Source organism: Eumetopias jubatus, unplaced genomic scaffold (genome assembly GCF_037043125.1).
Source record: "Eumetopias jubatus isolate StellerSeaLion01/CBP00866 unplaced genomic scaffold, mEumJub1_p1.0 scaffold_16, whole genome shotgun sequence".
NCBI classification, from domain to species: Eukaryota; Metazoa; Chordata; class Mammalia; order Carnivora; family Otariidae; genus Eumetopias; species Eumetopias jubatus.
Genome location: NW_028274822.1, coordinates 17,255,390 through 17,273,621, shown reverse-complemented (window position 1 = coordinate 17,273,621; position 18,232 = coordinate 17,255,390). Strand labels below are relative to the sequence as shown.

The 18,232-nt window shown below is 47.4% G+C and overlaps 1 protein-coding gene across 1 annotated transcript in view; it reads right to left on the bottom strand.

Annotated features, from left to right (window-relative positions):
- Window positions 1–18,232, bottom strand: part of ALPK2 (alpha kinase 2) — a 103,009-nt gene that overhangs the window by 24,394 nt on the left and 60,383 nt on the right. Inside the window, 5 exon segments of the mRNA XM_028102970.2 lie at window positions 1,638–1,912; window positions 6,600–6,635; window positions 6,747–6,874; window positions 10,442–10,589; window positions 13,688–16,916. Of these exon segments, the coding sequence (XP_027958771.2) occupies window positions 1,638–1,912; window positions 6,600–6,635; window positions 6,747–6,874; window positions 10,442–10,589; window positions 13,688–16,916 (3,816 nt within the window).

The window sequence follows — 18,232 nt, the reverse complement described above, 5'->3', positions numbered from 1 at the left end:
AGATTTCCTGATGTGGGTCAAGCCAGTGGATTCCCAAATCCATCCAACCCTTGGTTAGTAGCACGGAAGCAACAATTATTACACCCTAGAGTTGTCCACTTGCCGAGGGGCTCTGAGACCTGAAGGAACAATATAGGTAAAGCTCAAGTGGTCTCCGGGGCTAGGTGTCCTGAACTACAAAAGTTCTAGAAGCTGCATGGCTGAAATTCACCCTGGGCTAAGGGGAATGGCCCCAGGGCAGGATGTCAAGGCCTGCTGGTCTGCCTGTGAGCTCTCCATCTGAAGTTCTTCTTCAGGGGTGTGATGAGAGTTGTGGGTAGTGAACACCTCGACAAGATTGTTTGCCTCGGAAAAGCAAACTGGATTCTGCTTTCTGCTCTGTAGGACCTCTCCAAGAGGGAGTCTGGATGATGGGGTTTTCCCTGACTGGACCAGATGGTACTTGAGATGGAAAGAGATGCAGTGAAAGAACAGAAAAAAGAAGGGTTACTTTGGAAGAAGAAGGAATACAATTGGCAAAATCCTACACTCAGAAGAGGGGCTGATTCATGAGCCCCAAGTCCCACCTGACAACAGTACATCTGAGACAATCATGGGTTGTTAGAGCTTGACAGTACCCAGGAGATTCATTGAAGTCTAATCTATCCGTTCTACAGGTAACAGTTCTAGAAGGGCACCTCCTCTGCGGAAGAGCTAGACCCAGCACTCCCGAAAGCTTGGCCAGTATTGGTGTCAAGAGTGAAATACATGGGCCAAAGCGGGAGGGGGAGGCAGGGAGGGAAGCCCATGCTCTCTTCTTGTCTCAAGATTCTATGACTCAGGGCACCTGGGTGGCTCAGTTGGTTAGGCGACTGCCTTCGGCTCAGGTCATGATCCTGGAGTCCCAGGATCGAGTCCCGCATCGGGCTTCCTGCTCGGCGGGGCGGGGGGCGGGGGGTCTGCGTCTCCCTCTGACCCTCCCCCCTCTCATGTGCTCGCTCTCCCTCTCTCCTTCTCTCTCTCAAATAAATAAATAAAATCTTAAAAAAAAAAAGATTCTATGACTCAGTAACATAGGGAGGTGGGAACTTAGCTGGAGTCTTGGCTCAATCTCTCCACAGCTTATAGGCAGACATTGACGCAAACTCAGAAAGGCAGAAAACAGGACAAATGCTGAAACTTCTGATTATACCCCACACCCCTCCATAAACCAAACCAAACCAAACCAAACCAAGCCAAAACAATTTAGAAACTACTCCCTTGGGGATGGTTGGGAATTCTGGCTTCCTGTGTAGCTTGGAGCCCCCACTTTCTATAGCATCCTGTGTCTAAGTAGACTCAAACCTTCAAGAACCTCATGGGGCTCCCTTGGAACAGAAAAGATCCCAGCCCAGGTCAGAACCAGGGAGGGGCCTCCAGACACAGGCTGAGTCCCAATCGGCTGGCATGAGGGCAAGAAATTGCCCTGAGAACTTGGACTTGGTTCCCAGCATGCGGGCTTGATCCCGTGGCTCCCTTACTACCACACCCCAAAGGGAGAGAAACGCACTCTTGGAGACACTCCCAACAATTCTGAGTCTGACTTTCATCTCAGGCTATCATGGGACTCTTTTGGGACCCTCACACTCCAAGGGACTCTTTTGGGCAGGTGGACCCACCTGGGCAGCGAGTTTGTAGTTCCTCTGGATGAGCTCATCATTGTTTCTGGTCCCGTAGGCAACGGCGTTGTGCACCTTGAGCACGCACGCGTGGCCGGGCTGGAAGACTGGCATGAGCCCCCGCATCACTTTGCTGCGGAAGGCCTTCCGGTGGACGCCTTCGCCAAAGTGCAACTCCTCCGTGGCAATCTGACCGTGCAGGTGGTCCCCAAAGTAGCTGTCACTGAGGAAGTCTTCCCTGAAGATGAGCTGGCTGAATTCAATCTCTTCACATCCTAAAACACAGCTCACCTTTAGTTGGACAGAAGATCCCCCCCCAGTGCTGCCTCTTGGCTAACAGATGTTCCCACGCAGGGATAAGGGCAAGGCTGGCCTGTAGAACCTAGAGGGGAAAGCACACTCCCCACGGAGGCATAGCTCAAAGATGAGATGGTGGGGAGCGGGGGGTGAGTCATCGAGGAGGACCGAGGAAGATCCGTGTGAGGCCTCAGCCGATCCGATGAGAGGGGAGGAGACTGGCTGGAGCAAAACTGGGGAGACCAGGGAAAGAAGTTTAGACAGCCCCGGAAAATATGGACCGGACCCTGAAAGGTAATTAAAGGCAAGTTGAAACGACAGGTGAAGGGTGGGGGAGGGAGGAGGAGGGACCAATGGTAAGATGTGATAGCTCAATGTTTCTCAACCCTTTTTCTCATGATTGCCCCCGAAAGGAGTCTTTTTAGACTTTTTTTCAAATTGCCCCTACCCCGAAATTTTAATTCCACACATATACTGTATATCCGTTTATGTACTGTGTGTATATCTGGGCTTCACACACAGAGTGCATGTTTTTTGCCTCCTTAAAAAGCAATTTTTGCCTTCTTGGGGGCAATACTGCCGCCCTGTGTTGAGAATGTCTGTAGTAGACATAAGAAATAGGCAGGCAGGGGCGCCTGGGTGGCTCAGTCGTTAAGCGTCTGCCTTCAGCTCAGGTCATGGTCCCGGGGTCCTGGGATCGAGCCCCGCATCGCGCCCCGCATCGGGCTCCCTGCTCAGCGGGGAGCCTGCTTCTCCCTCTCCCTCTGCTGCTCCCCCTGCTTGTGCTCTGTCTCTCTGTCAAATAAATAAATAAAATCTTAAAAAAAAGAAATAGGCAGGCAAAAACCAAACCGTAACAGGAACTGCCTCTGAAGAAAGACTGAAAAAAATCTAATCATTTTGGATTTATATGTAAAAAGAAAAGTAGAATTATTTTTTCTAGCACCAGCTTTCTTCAGAGTTGATTCTCCACATTTCAGGTGCCAATGGACCTGAAGGTAATCAGAAGGCTCTCTTTTAAACTAGAGATGAGCAGGTCAGCCTTCCGATGGGCTGACAGAAGTAAAGAAGATGGCTTTCAGTGAGGTAAGTTTGTTTAGATTTTTAAAAATGCCCTCCAATCCTCAAAGTCAATGAAAACGGACATCTTTCTGAATGTTTAAAAGAAGAAAGAAATCCTCGGTCATGTGAAAAATCTCACTTCACATTTCTACTTAGACTGTGTAGAGAAACATTTTTTTTTTCCTCTGCTTTTAAAAATATTTTCAGATCGTATGTTTTAAGAGCAGCCTATGCATGGAGCACTGGGTGTTATATGCAAACAATGAATCATGGAGCACTACATCAAAAACTAATGACGTAATGTATGGTGACTGACATAACATAATAAAATTAAATTAAATATAAATAAGAGCAGCTTATGACTGAAGCCAGCTATTAAAGGCATAAGGAGATTAAAATTCTTCTTGGGCCGCCTGGGGGACTCAGCCAGTTGAGTGTCCAACTCTTGATTTCGGCTCAGGTCATGATCTCGGGGTCGTGAGATAGAGCGCCTCGTGCTGGCGCGGAGCCTGCTTGGGATTCTGTCACTCCCTCTCCCCCTGCCCCTCCTCCCCCGCATTCTTCGCTCTCTCTCTTAACAAAATAAAATAATTCTTAAAGCGTATTGATGAATGAATAGGCCTAGTTATTGACAGAAAGAAAGAAAGGAGGTGGGAGGGAGAGGTTTGAATAGGAAAAGGGCTGAAGGTGCCAGTGGAAAGGGGGTGTGCAGAAAGACCCTCCAAGACTTCACAAGGCTGCGCAGGAGCATCTGGCCAAGTAATCTGTCCTGGGTTTCTAGACAGAACTGGGGTGGTGAAGCTGGGGGACAGGCAGGCACATGGGACACTGTCCCAGGCAAATTTTTTTCAAAGATTTATTTATGTATTGGGCGCCTGGGTGGCTCAGTCGGTTAAGCGACTGCCTGCAGCTCAGGTCATGATCCTGGAGTCCCGGGATCGAGCCCCACATCGGGCTCCCTGCTCGGCGGGGAGTCTGCTTCTCCCTCTGACCCTCTCCCCTCTCGTGTTCTCTCTCTCATTCTCTCTCTCAAATACATAAGTAAAATCTTTAAAAAAAAGATTTTAGTTATGTATTTGAGAGAGAGAGGGAGTGAGCAAGCTCACACATGTGGGGGGTAGGAGCAGAGGGAGAGAGAGAAACCCCAGCAGACTCCACGCTGAGCGCAGAGCCTGACACGGGACCCAGTCTCATAACCCAGAGATCATGACCCCAGCTGAAACCAGTGGTCGGTCACCCAACCGACGGTGCCACCCAGGGACCTCCCAGGCAGATTTTAAGGAGATCCTTGTATCATGGATTTCAACCTTAGTGATAGAACCAGAAAAAAAAAAAATTAATTTATGGAGGAGAGTATAGTTTTTTTTAAGTTAAATTTTGAAATTGCATCACAAAACGAAGAAGGGAGGCTTTTTTACATAACCCAGATCTTCTCAATTCTAGTTACATGATTAATTTCATGCAATTTGGGCCCCACTACCACTTACAGAATATAGGAAATGTTCTGTATACACACACCAGAGCCCAGTAAATATGAGCTATATTTACCCCATTCTGTTTTCCTTCATAATCCCCCAAATTTCTGAAACTCAATTATTCTTAACAGAAATGTGTGCATTGAGTACTTAAAAATGTATCAAATTTAACACAAAAGTTGTTCCAGACTATGTGCTCAGAAATAAGAAGGGAATTTTCTTTGTATAGTACTACATTGGGTATAATTAACAATCCTATCTATAATTTCCAACAGAAATGTCTACTTAACAAAGATAAAACAATGAAAGGGAAAAAAATAAATCTTAGGACTTTTCTTTGAAAGCCCTGTGTGCTATCATTAGATTGTGCTAGCTTGTGTTTTATTTGGACCATCATTCATTTTGGGCTTTCCCACAAGCTTGGTTTTATTAGTTTTTTAATTAGAGACCAACTTGTAAAATATTATTTGTTCTTCCTCTGGAGAACTCAACTAATAAAATGTTTAGTGAGAGAGACTCCTCCAAATACAAAAGGTGATAAAGAAGTCATTTGAGGCTTCTTCATCTGAAAGATCAAGGGGACAGGGAGGGAAAGTATGGATCCCCAACCCGGTGAGTCACTGACACTGGACCCCCCAGTCACAGGGGGTCCGACACTGAGAGGAGGTGATGTCATCGGGTCTAGACCCGAGCCCTCTGGTTGGAGTCACAGGGCTACACTCATCCCCACTGGGGTCTCATTCCTAACTGGTAAAAACCTAGAAAAATGAGTTTATGCAAACCTAAATGAATGAGGGCATAGCAAGTATCTGGGATGTGAATGCCAAGCAATGCTAAGAAGCTGATGACGCAGAGAAAGCCTTCTGAAAGTCATTGTGTTTTCTCATGTATAAGGAGGAAGGACATCCTTTTGCATATTTAGACTTTTGGGGAGATGGGGGGGTAGACATGGAAAAAGGATCTAAAATTATACAAGTACACTCCATGCTAAAGACAGGCAGATAGCATTTGAAAAGGTTTGCAAAGAGCCTGCGTTTGTTGTTTTGGATAAATATCATGATACGTATTTGCTAGACCATTTCTAAGTCAATATCCCAGCTCTTTGCCTTTAATGAACTAGGTGTTCTCCATCATAACTGCATTTACTGTCTTGTCTTCACAAAGACTTCACCGTCTTCAGGTGTTTTGTTCGTCTAAAAATCAACACACGAAGTGAATTTCTTTATGAGGCTAAACCAACTAAGTTGTCAGTTGTACTCACACCTCTTCTAAAAGTGACCACGGTGCTATGAGGTGCTAAAAGCTGTGGTCACATGGGTGAGGCGGGCGTGCACAGGCGGGCATCTCTTCCTGGTTCCATGTTTTCCCAATGTCATATTGGCAGTTTAAAATTGGCCGTGGTGAGACTGTTTACACCACAGAAATGAGTAAACTCAATGAATCAGCCTCCCATCCTGGCAGGTTGTTAAACATTTCCCAGCACACCAGTGGGTGGGGATGGGCATGTGGGGACAGGTACTTCTCCCTAACAGGAAACACAAGCCAAGCATGGACTCCACCAAACTGTCCTCAGTGGGTGGCCCAGTGGCAGGTGACTGTTCAGAAGCCTTGTTAGGCTGTTGCCATACCAGGGCCAAAACGCCAAAGGAAAGCACACAAACACATCTTTCATTTTCATTAAGATGCAAACGAATGGAGTTATTCTCCTCCACGCCTGGCTGTCTTTGGAATTGGCCCAGTTAGTCAAACCGCAAAGTAAACCGAAGACACAAAACAGGCTGCGTCAGTCATTGCGGGAGACTGAAAACCCCCTGCAGAAGGGCTGGATGCAAGCCTGAGGCTTAAAGGAAGGAGTCTTATCCCAAAGCCCTGCCAATGTGTCCTTGAGCACCGCATGCTGCAGTCTGATCTTGCATAAACACAATACTTCTGGATACTTGTCACCTCGCCGTGCGACTAGCTTGAATTACCTCATGAATTGTCATTCATGTCTCGGTCATTCGGGCGCTCTCTCCTACTTGGTTAGAAGAGTCGATGGGAATACTGCTTCTACCATTGATTCCAGAAGCTATTTCATGCTTTTATGGAGTGGCCCCCGGCCTTGGACATCCAACTCAGATTGGCTTACCTTTCATATCCTGGTGACTCGTGAGTTGTTTCAGAACTAGAGGAAGACAAAGAAGAGGGTGTCTTCAGTACGCATGGGCATTCTGAACCGGGTGGGGCGGGGAGCAGAGCTCGTGGTTTTCACCTGAAACTGACAGCCGAGGCTTACCTTCAGCTGTGAGGTTAAACTCAGTGGTCACTTTTCCATAACTGTTCCTGATGCAGCAATAGTAGATGCCTTGGTCCTTCTGACCAGCTTGCACGATGGCCAAGGACACAGTAGAGCTGTTGCCTGCACTGCAATAGGGGACATGATTATTTGAACACTTCATCGTTCTGAGGTTGGATGTTTCTAATACACTTAAGGAGAAAGAAACACATGCTTCCCTGCCCTCTTGTTTTTTGGGCCAGTGGGCTGGCTAAAAGAACAAGATCTCGATAAGCTGTTTAAATAATTCATTTGTCTGTAGGGGATGATCGGTGCGATTTTGGTTTAGCGTCCTCGCTCCAACATGCAATATTAATACAGAAACATTTGGGAGGTCTGGCTGCTGCTAGCAGAGCAAAGAACCAGAAGTGTGAATTCTGGGGGCCGTCATTAACGTTTCTGCTCAGAATTCACCTCAGTCATGTTACTAATGCAGATGCCCTGTGCTTGAAGGAAAACTGAAAATTCCAAACCCAAATCTAAACACAGACACCATAAGAGACAAGAGAAAGGAAGTCTCTGCTAGAAATAAGGACGTGTGGCTGAGGGTATTCTTTTAAATAGGGTACTCCCCTACTGAATACCATCCATCCATCTGCCCTCCCACCCATTCGACATTATTAAGTTCTAGGCACCGTGCTATGAACAGAAAAACCAGTGATGGTGGTGGTGGTGGTGGTGGTGGTGATGATAGCTAATGCATATGCACTTGGTATGCACCAGGCATTGTACTGACTTAAACGTCTATTTCACGTCGCTCACAGATCAATCTAATGAGAGAAGTAGTATATTACTATTCCCATTTCATAGATGAGGGAACTGAGGCATACAGAGACCAAGCACGTGACCTCAGATCACACAGCTGATAAGGGTTGGGCCGGAACTTGAACCAAGAAAGCCTGAGTCTGGAGTCCTCACCTTGATCTCATTATGCTGCCTCCTCAAGTGATTTGTGATCACTGCCCTCAAATCTAGGACAATGAGAATTATGGCTAACGCTCCAATCTTTATTCCAAAGTCTCAGACTAAAAACTTAGTTGTAGCCAAAAAGTTACATTAAATATTGTTGCAGTTTTGTTTTGAATGTTGTTAAACCTTCACCAGGTTTGTCTGTTTCAGTTTTAGGTCGTTTCACAGTTCAACCATAAATTCCACTTATCCTGACTCTCAGTTGCTCATTCCACAAAGTATTCCTGATGGGTTGGTTTTTCAGTGGACATCAAGACTCTGATTTACACGTTTCATGTACCAAAGGCTTAAAAAAAAAAGTCCACAAAATCATAGTACATCATCCACCGACAGAGCCTCTGAACACATCCTGAATGTGTGGTTAAAAGTGGACAGGCGCCTGGGTGGCTCAGTTGGTTAAGCGACTGCCTTCGGCTCGGGTCATGATCCCAGGGTCCTGGGATCGAGCCCCGCATCGGGCTCCCTGCTCGGCGGGAAGCCTGCTTCTCCCTCTCCCACTCCCCCTGCTTGTGTTCCCTCTCTCTCTCTGTCTCTCTCTCTCTCTGTCAATTAAATAATAAAAATAAAATCTTTAAAAAAAAAAGTGGACAGGCCCAGTTACGAGAAGATTTCCTGTTGGGCTGGGAAACTGAGTCACAGAAGGGCTGGGGCAGTGTCTTTCTCTGTGGCTTCTGACCCAGAGATTCCCTGATGTTCTGACCCTTGACAGAGAACCCTGGAGGCCCTTTCCTGCCCTTCATATGTCACAGTTTAACGGGTTCACCCAAGGAGAATTTAATTATGGGAGAACGCTCCTGTGCGTGGCTTTGCTATTTAAATAGAACCCCCGAGACATTTTTAACTTGCAACTTATAGGTTCTGTCTAGGAGAAAAGATAACCCCCCGTGTTTATTACCTGTCAAATATTAACCAGTTTTGTATCTGTTTGCAAAGGTGTATCTATTGCATTTCATTTGCCTGACTGACTACATAAATCTCTGTTCCTCAAATGCTCCTTTGAACAGCTTTACCATCTTCCTGGTTCTTCATTATTTAATGAGTTGAAGAAGATCTTTACTACATGGCTATACTATACTTGTTTGAGAGATTTCAACTTCTTGAAAATTATGTTTTGACAAGGCAGTGAGATACTTCTGGGAGGGACACGTGAAGGAAACACTCAACTGGAATTACGGGTGAAAGAAATTTGATAACATTTAAAAAGCCACTTGAAATAATATAGATGATTTCTCGATATACAGAGGGTGTAGGACCCCCAAATATTCTCGGGTCACCACAGAAAAGGCAAATGGGTGCACCTAAGCCAGTGTGGCCAAGACGAAATGAAGCCAACATCCCTAAGAACATAAAGGCCTAGCCACGTGTCACTAGTACATGGCAAGCCTGCCACTGTCATATGCTCTTCAGAGGGAGGTTAGGTTTTCTAAAGACGTCTCAAACGGAAAAGGGACCCAAAAGATTCGGGTGCCAATCATGAGCTCCGAGCAAGACTGCGAAAAAACCCCACTGGTTAATTATCCTTGGCTGACAGCTATAGAAAGTTTTTTTAAATGAATCATGAGTGCTTCTTTTCTATAAAGCTCTGGGGAGCGGCCTTGATTTGAAAATCAAGCCATTTGTTCTCCATTATAATTCTTCTTAAGCCATACACATAAGACAGGCAGGATAATGGCAACGTTTTAGGCAGCAGGGCATTATTCCATCCATCACAATCCAGTTAGATTTTCTGGAGTGAAGTCATGGAAAAAAAACTATAGCTCAAATCTGCCATAGTTGCATTTGGGACATAATTTCCAGACACATGTTCCACGCAGACATATTTGATTTAATTAGACAGAAAGCTCTCCGATTTTTCTTCCTTTTGCAGGCTATTTGTGACAAGATGAAGGGGGTAGGAACACCTCCATGACTCAGGGTTGCTGAACAGGGACCTCCCTTGGCAGAAAGAAGCACCTGAGGACTGTTTGAGTTAGGGTGGTCTCCACTGAGCCAGGTGATCTGTTTCAGAAGGAGCCACGCCTCCTCGGGTGTGTCAGATGAAGCTCAAGGTCCACAGTTCACGTGAACGAGCGTGTATTACCAGCAAGGTGCTTTAGGAAGCCGTTCGTCAGGTTCATTCCAACGGGAATTCTAGGCAATGATTCTCACTCTCCTCCCCGCCTTTACCATCCTAGGGCCCCAGAAATAAACAGCTTTTTCCATCTCAGAAATGGCTGCTTATCACCCTCCAAGCTGCTACTTTCTATGACCTCATGGTATAGGGGTAGTTTTTCTTTTTTTCTTCCTCTGGATTCACCTTCTTAGCGTTGAAATTTGGCAGGCTCATGGGAATTTATGAAACAGAAAACACAGCCAAATTCACAGACATACAGAAGAGAGCTCTGTATTCTTGGGACCACAGAACCTCAGACTAGAAGATGATCTGACCCGTTCCCCTGATTCTAGAAACATCATGAAAGGTTTCCTGACTTCCTGAGGCCACAAAACTCAGCTGGCAGAGCCCAGCTAAGAACCCTCCACGCCCTTCCCCGTCTAGACATCTGTCTTCAGTTACTTACTCGTCTTGGATACTTTGAGTGTGGGGTTTCGGCTTCGGTTTTCCTTTTTACTTCCTATAACTAATTTCTTTTAGAACTACGTTGTGAAACAAGCAACAGCTGTGAAAAGTGACCGGGCAAATATCGCACCTTCTCTGCACTTGGGCTATTGACTCTGAATCTTTTGTCCACCAGATTGTAGAATCTTCATGAATTTCTGCAAACTGGCAGCTTAATCTTATATTCCCGGAGTGGTCAGGGTACATCTCGGCTTGGATCTTTTTCAGTAATATCGGAGCTGGAAACGAGATATTTGCAGGTCAGTGTCCTTACAACAGTTGCAAAGAGCTTCACAGTGGGGAAAAGACGTTGTATCTCGTATCACATTTCATTCTTGTATTACATTTCATTCTGACAACAATCCTAAGAATAGGGATAGTAATTATTACCCTCAATTCATGGATGAGGAACCCAAGTGTCTGTGGGGAGATGTGGCATGCCTAACAGAAAATGAACAAAACCAATCTAATAGAAAAATCTCATTTTTCGTTACTTAAAACTCCCTAAGATCTCTAATGCACAAAGTGAAATAGAATGTGAGACTTTTTTTTTTTTTTTTTTTAAAGAAGAGGGTAGGGGACTGTGGATACCTAGTCTATAAACCTGGGCCAAATAGAATGCTTTTAAATGATCACCGGATAGTCCAGGTCAAAATCAGAGCTGGGGATTGGGAGCAGAATAATATCCAGGTTATCCAAGTAATTGTGGTGAAGCCCCCAGACACAAAAGGCGACTCAAGAGTAAGTTATTTATGAATAACATTCATCCATCTTTCCCCTTGATCAGTTGTCTTTGCTGAAGATATCCTAAAGGATTGCAGTGATGTCTGCTATCAAGTTCATTAGCAAAAGAGAAGTGTCTTCTTGAATGGAATAGCCCCCCAGGGGGCTAGCCTGCGCTCTTTGAACATGGCCTTTCTCAATCAGGCACGGCCGGCCAGGGAAATGTGTCATTACTCAGGGCAGCCACTAGGTGGCAGCACAGACATTAGAACGGGACAAGGACGGCTGACCCAGCCGGGTGGGCAGAATGATTTGGCAGTTAGGGTTACTGCCAAATGTGGAAATGTGGTGTCAGTCTTCTACCGACCAAGTTCCCTAACTCCGCAGCTGTGGCAACCCAAAGCATGACCTAGTCCACGGCCAAGCCAGAAGTCCTCAATGCTGATGCTTTGCCCCTTTCCCTCGAGGCCCCCTACCCTGAAGTCGCCATTAGGCTAAAGGCGCCTCGCATCCCTCCTTGATGCCGACAGACACTTGGGCAGGAGAATGCATATTTAAAAGCTTATTTTCTTCACAGAAAGGGAAAACGGGCTGCTCAGAGAACAAGTCCCTCAACTGGAAAGTAGCTGAAGATCCTAACAATATGATGGGAGAGAGAGAAAAAATACCAAGTGCTTATTGTCGGCAACACCCATTTCAGTGCAAATGGCCCTACGGGGCTAGCTGTGCTAGGTCCTGACGCCTGTGGTCTCAAACTCCTGGTCCAGAGTTTTGACCCAGACTGCCTCCTCATCTGGGACCTAATTCCTCAAGGGCCCTTCCAACACTATGCGGTGGCAGTCTTCACGATGATTTGTGGATACCCAGATGTTCCTAAGGCTGCCAACCCTGTCCACCGCCCATTCTAAGTTCTGAACACAAAAAGCTGGGGGGACAGAGGGGAGGGTATACAGTAGGCAGCAGAACGACATGAGGGTCTTGGAAAGCTAGAAAGCTGGCTTGGACAAGAAGCCTCAGGGCTTCAGAAAGGATCCCTGTTTGTGTGGGAGAAAGGGAGGAATGGAGAGGAAGAAGCTACAAAGAAGCCCTGGGGGTGTGGCCAGGTGTTTCTTCTGTGCATATTCTGGCCAAATGTTGAGGGGAAAGGCTAGAATAGAAAGCTCTGAATGTCCCCAAGAAAGGTACTCAGTTTTATTTCTTTGAGTCATCTGACTCACCCCCCCACCACACACACACACTAACTCCTTCCCAGAGGGGTCTCTGGTGCGAGAGCTGCCCCCCTCCCCCCCGCCCCCCCCCCCCCCCGCGCAGAACGCTGTGCTCACACCCGGACACAGACACCAGAAGACACCCCGTGCAAACTCCACCAGCTTCTGCTTACCGGCATGGTCCTTGCTCCTACGGTAACTCGAATAACCACCGATAAGGATTCCGAATAAACATTTCCCTTTGAGCTGAAACCACTTTAGAGATATTTTAAAATACTGCTTCATCCAATTTAAATATGTGGGTTCTTGGGTTTTTTGTTTTGTTTTGTTTTGTTTTTTAGATTTTATTTATGTGAGAGAGAGAGCAGAGCCACAAACTGAGGGAGAGGAAGAGAGGGAGAAGCAGACTACCCGCTGAGCAGGGAGACCAACTTGGGACTGGATCCCAGGACCCCAGGATCATGACCTGAACTGAAGGCAGACACTCAACAGACTGAGCCACCCAGGTGCCCCAGCTTTAAATGTTTTAAAACATATATCTTAGAATCCTGGTTGGATGCCCCCAAACTTTCAGAGGGAGTTTTGTATGGAATCCTGTCTGCAGCAGGGGCTGAGGGCCATGTGCTGTGCACGGGAAGAACGAGCATCAGTGTGGACGTCTGAAAACTCGGGCAGGAGTAACAAAGCCCCCACTTCGGGTTACGGGGGCCCCCAGCGCCGGGCTCCCGCACGCACAGATGGCATCACCCGGCTGTAGTGTCTTCTCTTCCGACTCGTCCCGCCCATAGGAAGGGAAAGAAGAGCTCTGAAATAAAAGAGGCTAAAATTCGGTGCAGGGATGGAGTTTGGGGTTGAGGTGACAACCCCAGCAAAGCAGAGGTGACTGCACTTACAAGGGCTCTGAGCTTCAAGTGGTCTGAAACCTGGAACGGAGCCCCCAGGGCACTTTAGACTCAAAGACGAGGGTGAGTTGGGAAGAAATTTCATGCTCCCATTTGGAAGAAAACCCAGGATTCAATTAAGCCGTTTTTAATGAAAATCGCCAATTAAAGAGGAGACTCCCAAATTGTACTTAAATGTTTATTTCTGTAAATCCTGCTTCGTGTGTGGTCTATTTAATTATACTAATTAGCTACACTGATGAATGCTTCTGTTTATCTCTTAAAATATTTTTTAAAGGATAATTAAACAGAAAGTCATGCTCCCTCAATTAAACCTACCTCCAGGCAGCCTCCTCTAGTGGTTCTCTCTCGAGACCACTTGGGGACCTGTTAGGAACCACTTTCTGCAGCCCGAAACTTGAATCAGAAACTCTGGAGGTAGAGCCTGGCAATCTGCACACAGACACTGGACACCTGGTTCGCAAACCCAAACGTTAACAACAACAGAGAGCGACAGAGCCTCACCTTTCCCTTCTCTTTTGCAAGGCGCCTTTTTTGCGTCTTGTTTCTCCTCTGCACCTGATGCCGATGTTTCAAGTTCAGGAATCCTCTTGAGAGCGCTAGAACTCTTTCTGACATTCTCCTTCTCTTCCAATCGCGGCCTCAGGGCGGCCACCCTGGACAGAATTTTCTTCTTCACCCCCTCAGCTAAATGTCCACTCCCTGAGGTGTCTTGCTTCTTGACCTCCCCGGAGCCCCTCTCTGCTGGAGGGCACTTTGGGAAGCTGAGGGTCAGGGCGGCTGTGTGCCCGAGCTTCTCCGCCCTCGGTTTTCCCCCATAGCCCAGATTGGAGCCCTGTTGACATGGGGACTTCAGTGTCTCAGGAGCTTTCGCTGATGATACGTTTTCACCTGCAATGGATGCCAAGGTCACGGCTGGGGAGCTCGATGCGCCGGCGGGGTTGGTTTCCCCAGTGCGGGGCTCCTCCATTGTAGGTGCCTGGATTTTGTGACTTTTTGAAAAAGGTGTGATGTTTCCTTCGGGACACGAAATAAAAGGCAACCGAGTGAGCCCACTGGGAGAGGGTGAGTGTTTCCCACACTCACTCTCAACGGCTCCTCTCTCTTTTGAGTCAGAAAATGCGTATCGGTGGTTTCTGGGCTCCACTAAACCCTTCTCAGGGACGTCATTAATTTGACCTGAGGAGTTGTGAACATCAACTCCAACAGATGCATGAGTCATCACTGCAGGGCCATCAGAAAGAGATAAAGTAGGGAAAATCGATTCTGCTTTGCTGTTTTTACTTCGTTCAGCCTCCCCTGAGCTTCTCATGATGCCCTCTTGTATTTGGCTGATTCCACGTCCGCGTGGAAGTGTTCCCCCACCTTCGTCAGGACTCAGGACTTGCAAGAAGGCAGGCTGGACTTCTGGTCTCTGGCCCCTGGGCCCATCATTCTGTTTCCTCTCCTCTCTGATGACAGCCGGCGTGGGGGCAAAAGGCCCTGCCGTCTCAGCCCGGGCGCACACCATCACACCTGCTTCATCCGTGGGATCCACAGAGGACTCTACAATTTTAGGGCTGGCCAGAAACCGTTTAAAGAAAGCAGTGTGATCCGCCTGGATTCGGTTTTCCTCTTGGTTTCGACTCACACTGTTAATATTTTCCCTCTTTCCTGTTTTGCAAGCCTCTGATAGCAAATCTGTGACGTATAATTCCTTTTCGTCTAAAGGATCCACAGATGACTCTAGGAGTCTGGGTTGGCTCAAATATTCGGAAGAAAGACTACTCCAATATGCACGGCTGGCTGGTTTTCCCTTTCCATGGGTTTCTCTGTTATTAGCAAGGGCTGAGCCAGACTCAGCCTGAGGGCTGTGAGCCTTGAGAACGTCCGATACAGCCCAGACCCCGTCAGGAATTATGGGACCAGCTTCCAACTCCTTGTACTCAGAACCTGTCGGTTGTGCTGGTGGCCAGACTTCTGGAACGGAAGCTTCCAGAGTTATAACCTTCAGCTTGCTGTCTGCTTTCCAAAGTCCTGGCCTGCTCCCTCCCGACTCTTCCAGGGGGATATTAGAGAGAGGTGGGATGTGGCTTGGAGCCTGACCCCAACCTTCCACAGGGGCTTCAGCCACCTTGCGCACGCTAGTCCCCAGGCCTGAGCTCTGTCCTCTCTCCTCTCTGGAGTTTGCTGATAAGCGGTCCAGGGACACTGGGTCTATTTCCCCTTGGGCAACAGGTGTCGTGGGCCAACTTTCTCGGAAATCATCTTCAGGAGGAGAACTCCGTTGGGGTAAGCTCTCCGGCTGGATCCTCTGTGTTGTTTCACTTTCCTTGTCTTGGAAATTCTCTTCACGGCTCCCACTGTCTGCTCTGTCCACTGTCAGGCTCTTATTTCCAAAATGGCTATCAGTCTGAAGAGGGGAACTGCAGCAGAAACCCTCTACTTCTGGGAGCTGAGGTACATGGACGTGGACTTCTGGTCCACTGGGAGCCTTGCAAAAGGGCTCTTCTAAAGACGTGGTTGTGGAATCATTTAAAATATGACCCAACTGTGCATTGGAAGGAAGCTGGCAAATATTTTCATCTGGTGCCTGAGGTGAATTCTCCTTGGGACCATCTGCATGACTGTTCTCAGCAACGGAAACAGGGAGGTATTTGGCTGGGTGGACTTTGGTGCCCATGGTAACCGTCGATGTGTCCCCACCCTCCCTGGTCACCTGAAGACACTCAAGATTAGCAGTGAAAGTCATTGGCTTCTCATGAGGAAACATTACAACCGAACCATTTCTGGCTGGTGTGTCTGCGGTGTCTGGGGCACTGGTTCTGGGGCACTCGTCACTGCCTTCTGGAAACTGCACTGAAGAGGTGTTCTCAGAACACAGAGGCTGTCTTTCCTCAAACCCTCCTGAGTTGCTGGGGCTTGGCCTCTCCTGGCCAGTCTGTACTATGGAGACCATTGTGGAGGTGACATTCTCCATCTCTGCTAAATTTTCCTCTGTGCCACCTTCCCTGGCTTTTTGTGAAATGTTCCAGGTAAAAGTACTGGTGAAAAGAGGGGGCGTGGTAGAGTTTCTTTCCTTGCTGCTCTTGCATGGAGACTGTGGAAGCTCAGAGCCTCGTGTTTGAGAAAGAATGCCTGGCATCTCGTTATCATGAGAACATGAATCAGATACTTTGCTTTGACTCTCCGCCAGCTCTAAGTCCATGGAGCAAATTTCCGGAGGCAAATATTTATCAGCTGAGGCTCCAACAGGAGAATCCATCGTTTCACAGGTTCCTTGGTCACGAGCTTCAAGAAGCTCCAACACGCTCGCTGCTTCCCTGCCCCGTGGCCCGTCGTATAAGGTTTCCAGGGTGGGGCTGGTATTTGTGGGGTCAGGGGAAGCAACAGAGAGAGCCTTGGGCTCCCAGGTGTCAGCACTGCCCTCCTGGGGGAGAAGCACTGACAGCTCCCAGGGGGATGTATTTTCATTATTGGCATCTGGGATGCTCAGCTCATATCCTAGGTCTACCCAGGAACCGCCAGGTGCGTGGTCTTTTCTGTACTGCTTTTCTCCATGCTGTGGGCATGGAGTACAGCTTCCTAGCTCCAGGTATTGGGCCAATGATGTGCCTTCCTTGTCGATCCCTCCTACATTGGGGAAGGAATTTGTTGTGGTCCCAGCAAATGCAGACTGCTCCCCCGCAGGATCTGAGAACGCTGGCAACTGGCTGAGAAAGTCTCTCTCCCTGCCTGTTTCCTGAATTTGCACCTAGGAAGATGAAAGTGATATTAATAGACTTGTTCCTAGGAGAGCCCCCAGTTGAGCATTCCTGCGAGCCCAAGAATGTTAATCCTCGATGACTATAATAATGGACAAGAGGAGTGGCAGGAACGATTGAAATCTAAACACTGGTCCCCAAACCCTCTCTAGCTATTAGAGACGTCCTGGAGAAATGCACGTTTAAGCAACTGTGCTCCAGGGGACCCTTGGTCAAATTCCCCATTATAAGCAAAAAGCCTTCTGACCATCATCATTTAATGCTTTCTTGTCTCTCTCTCAGGGAAAAGACAGAAATAAATTGAATATAAACTATTCTGATCAAGTTAAGTCACCAGAGCTTGTGTGCATCTCTCCAGAAAGATACATTTCACATGAAATATACAGTGCTTGTAAAGTAGTAATGAACGACCTTTGTCCCCAAGATATGACAGCTTGCTGGTTAATGTTACTAAAGAACAGAGAAAGGCCTGTCATTTGCACCTGCCTCTAATGAAGTAACAGGTTTATGTCTGGTCACCAGCGCTGCCAATTATCTCCCAGGAAGGTTATAAAATCCTAGAATGCCTCTTCCCCTTTAAAACAGATGCCCTGTGGCAAGCAGACCATGTCCACGAGAAGTCGAAGATTCAGGGGAAGAGAGAGAGAGAGAGTAAGGGGTGGAGGAAGGAAGGAATGGAAGGAGGAAGGAAGGAAGGAAGGAAGGAAGGAAGGAAGGAAGGAAGGAAGGAAGGAAGGAAGGAAGCTAGCTGGCTCACTTTGTGAGGAGTAAACCCTGACTGTTTTGTGACATTGGCTATTGTTTAAGGAAGCAACGAGATCTTGGACTACATTCTTGTCTCTTAAAACTTTTAGCTCATCAATTATTTCAACACACATCAAAATCATGCCCAGCCAACACAAAGGGAATTGCTAAATTTTGGCAAGTACCTCTGTCTTTGCTCCCAGGAGTCCCAATTTGGGGCAGCCCTCTTCGAATGTGCAGAAACTGATAAGTGGGCTTATAGAGGGGAGGAGACAGAGTCTCCCAGCGTATAACAAAGCCAACCTGGAATGATCCTGGGTACGGTGTGGCTCCAAGTCCTGAGGCTCCTTCCCATAAATCACAGGGGAGATCTTAGGTCTTCTTGCCCTGCAGTCAGCCTGTTTACATACTACCAGCGGGAAACAGAACGGCAGAGCCACACCGCCCTCCACACTCCCCCAAGGCTGCCTGCCGCCACCAACGATTCCCCTCTCATCTCCTCCTTAAACGCACCCTGATATTCATTTAATTCTGATCTTATTGGCATACAAGTGCTAAATGA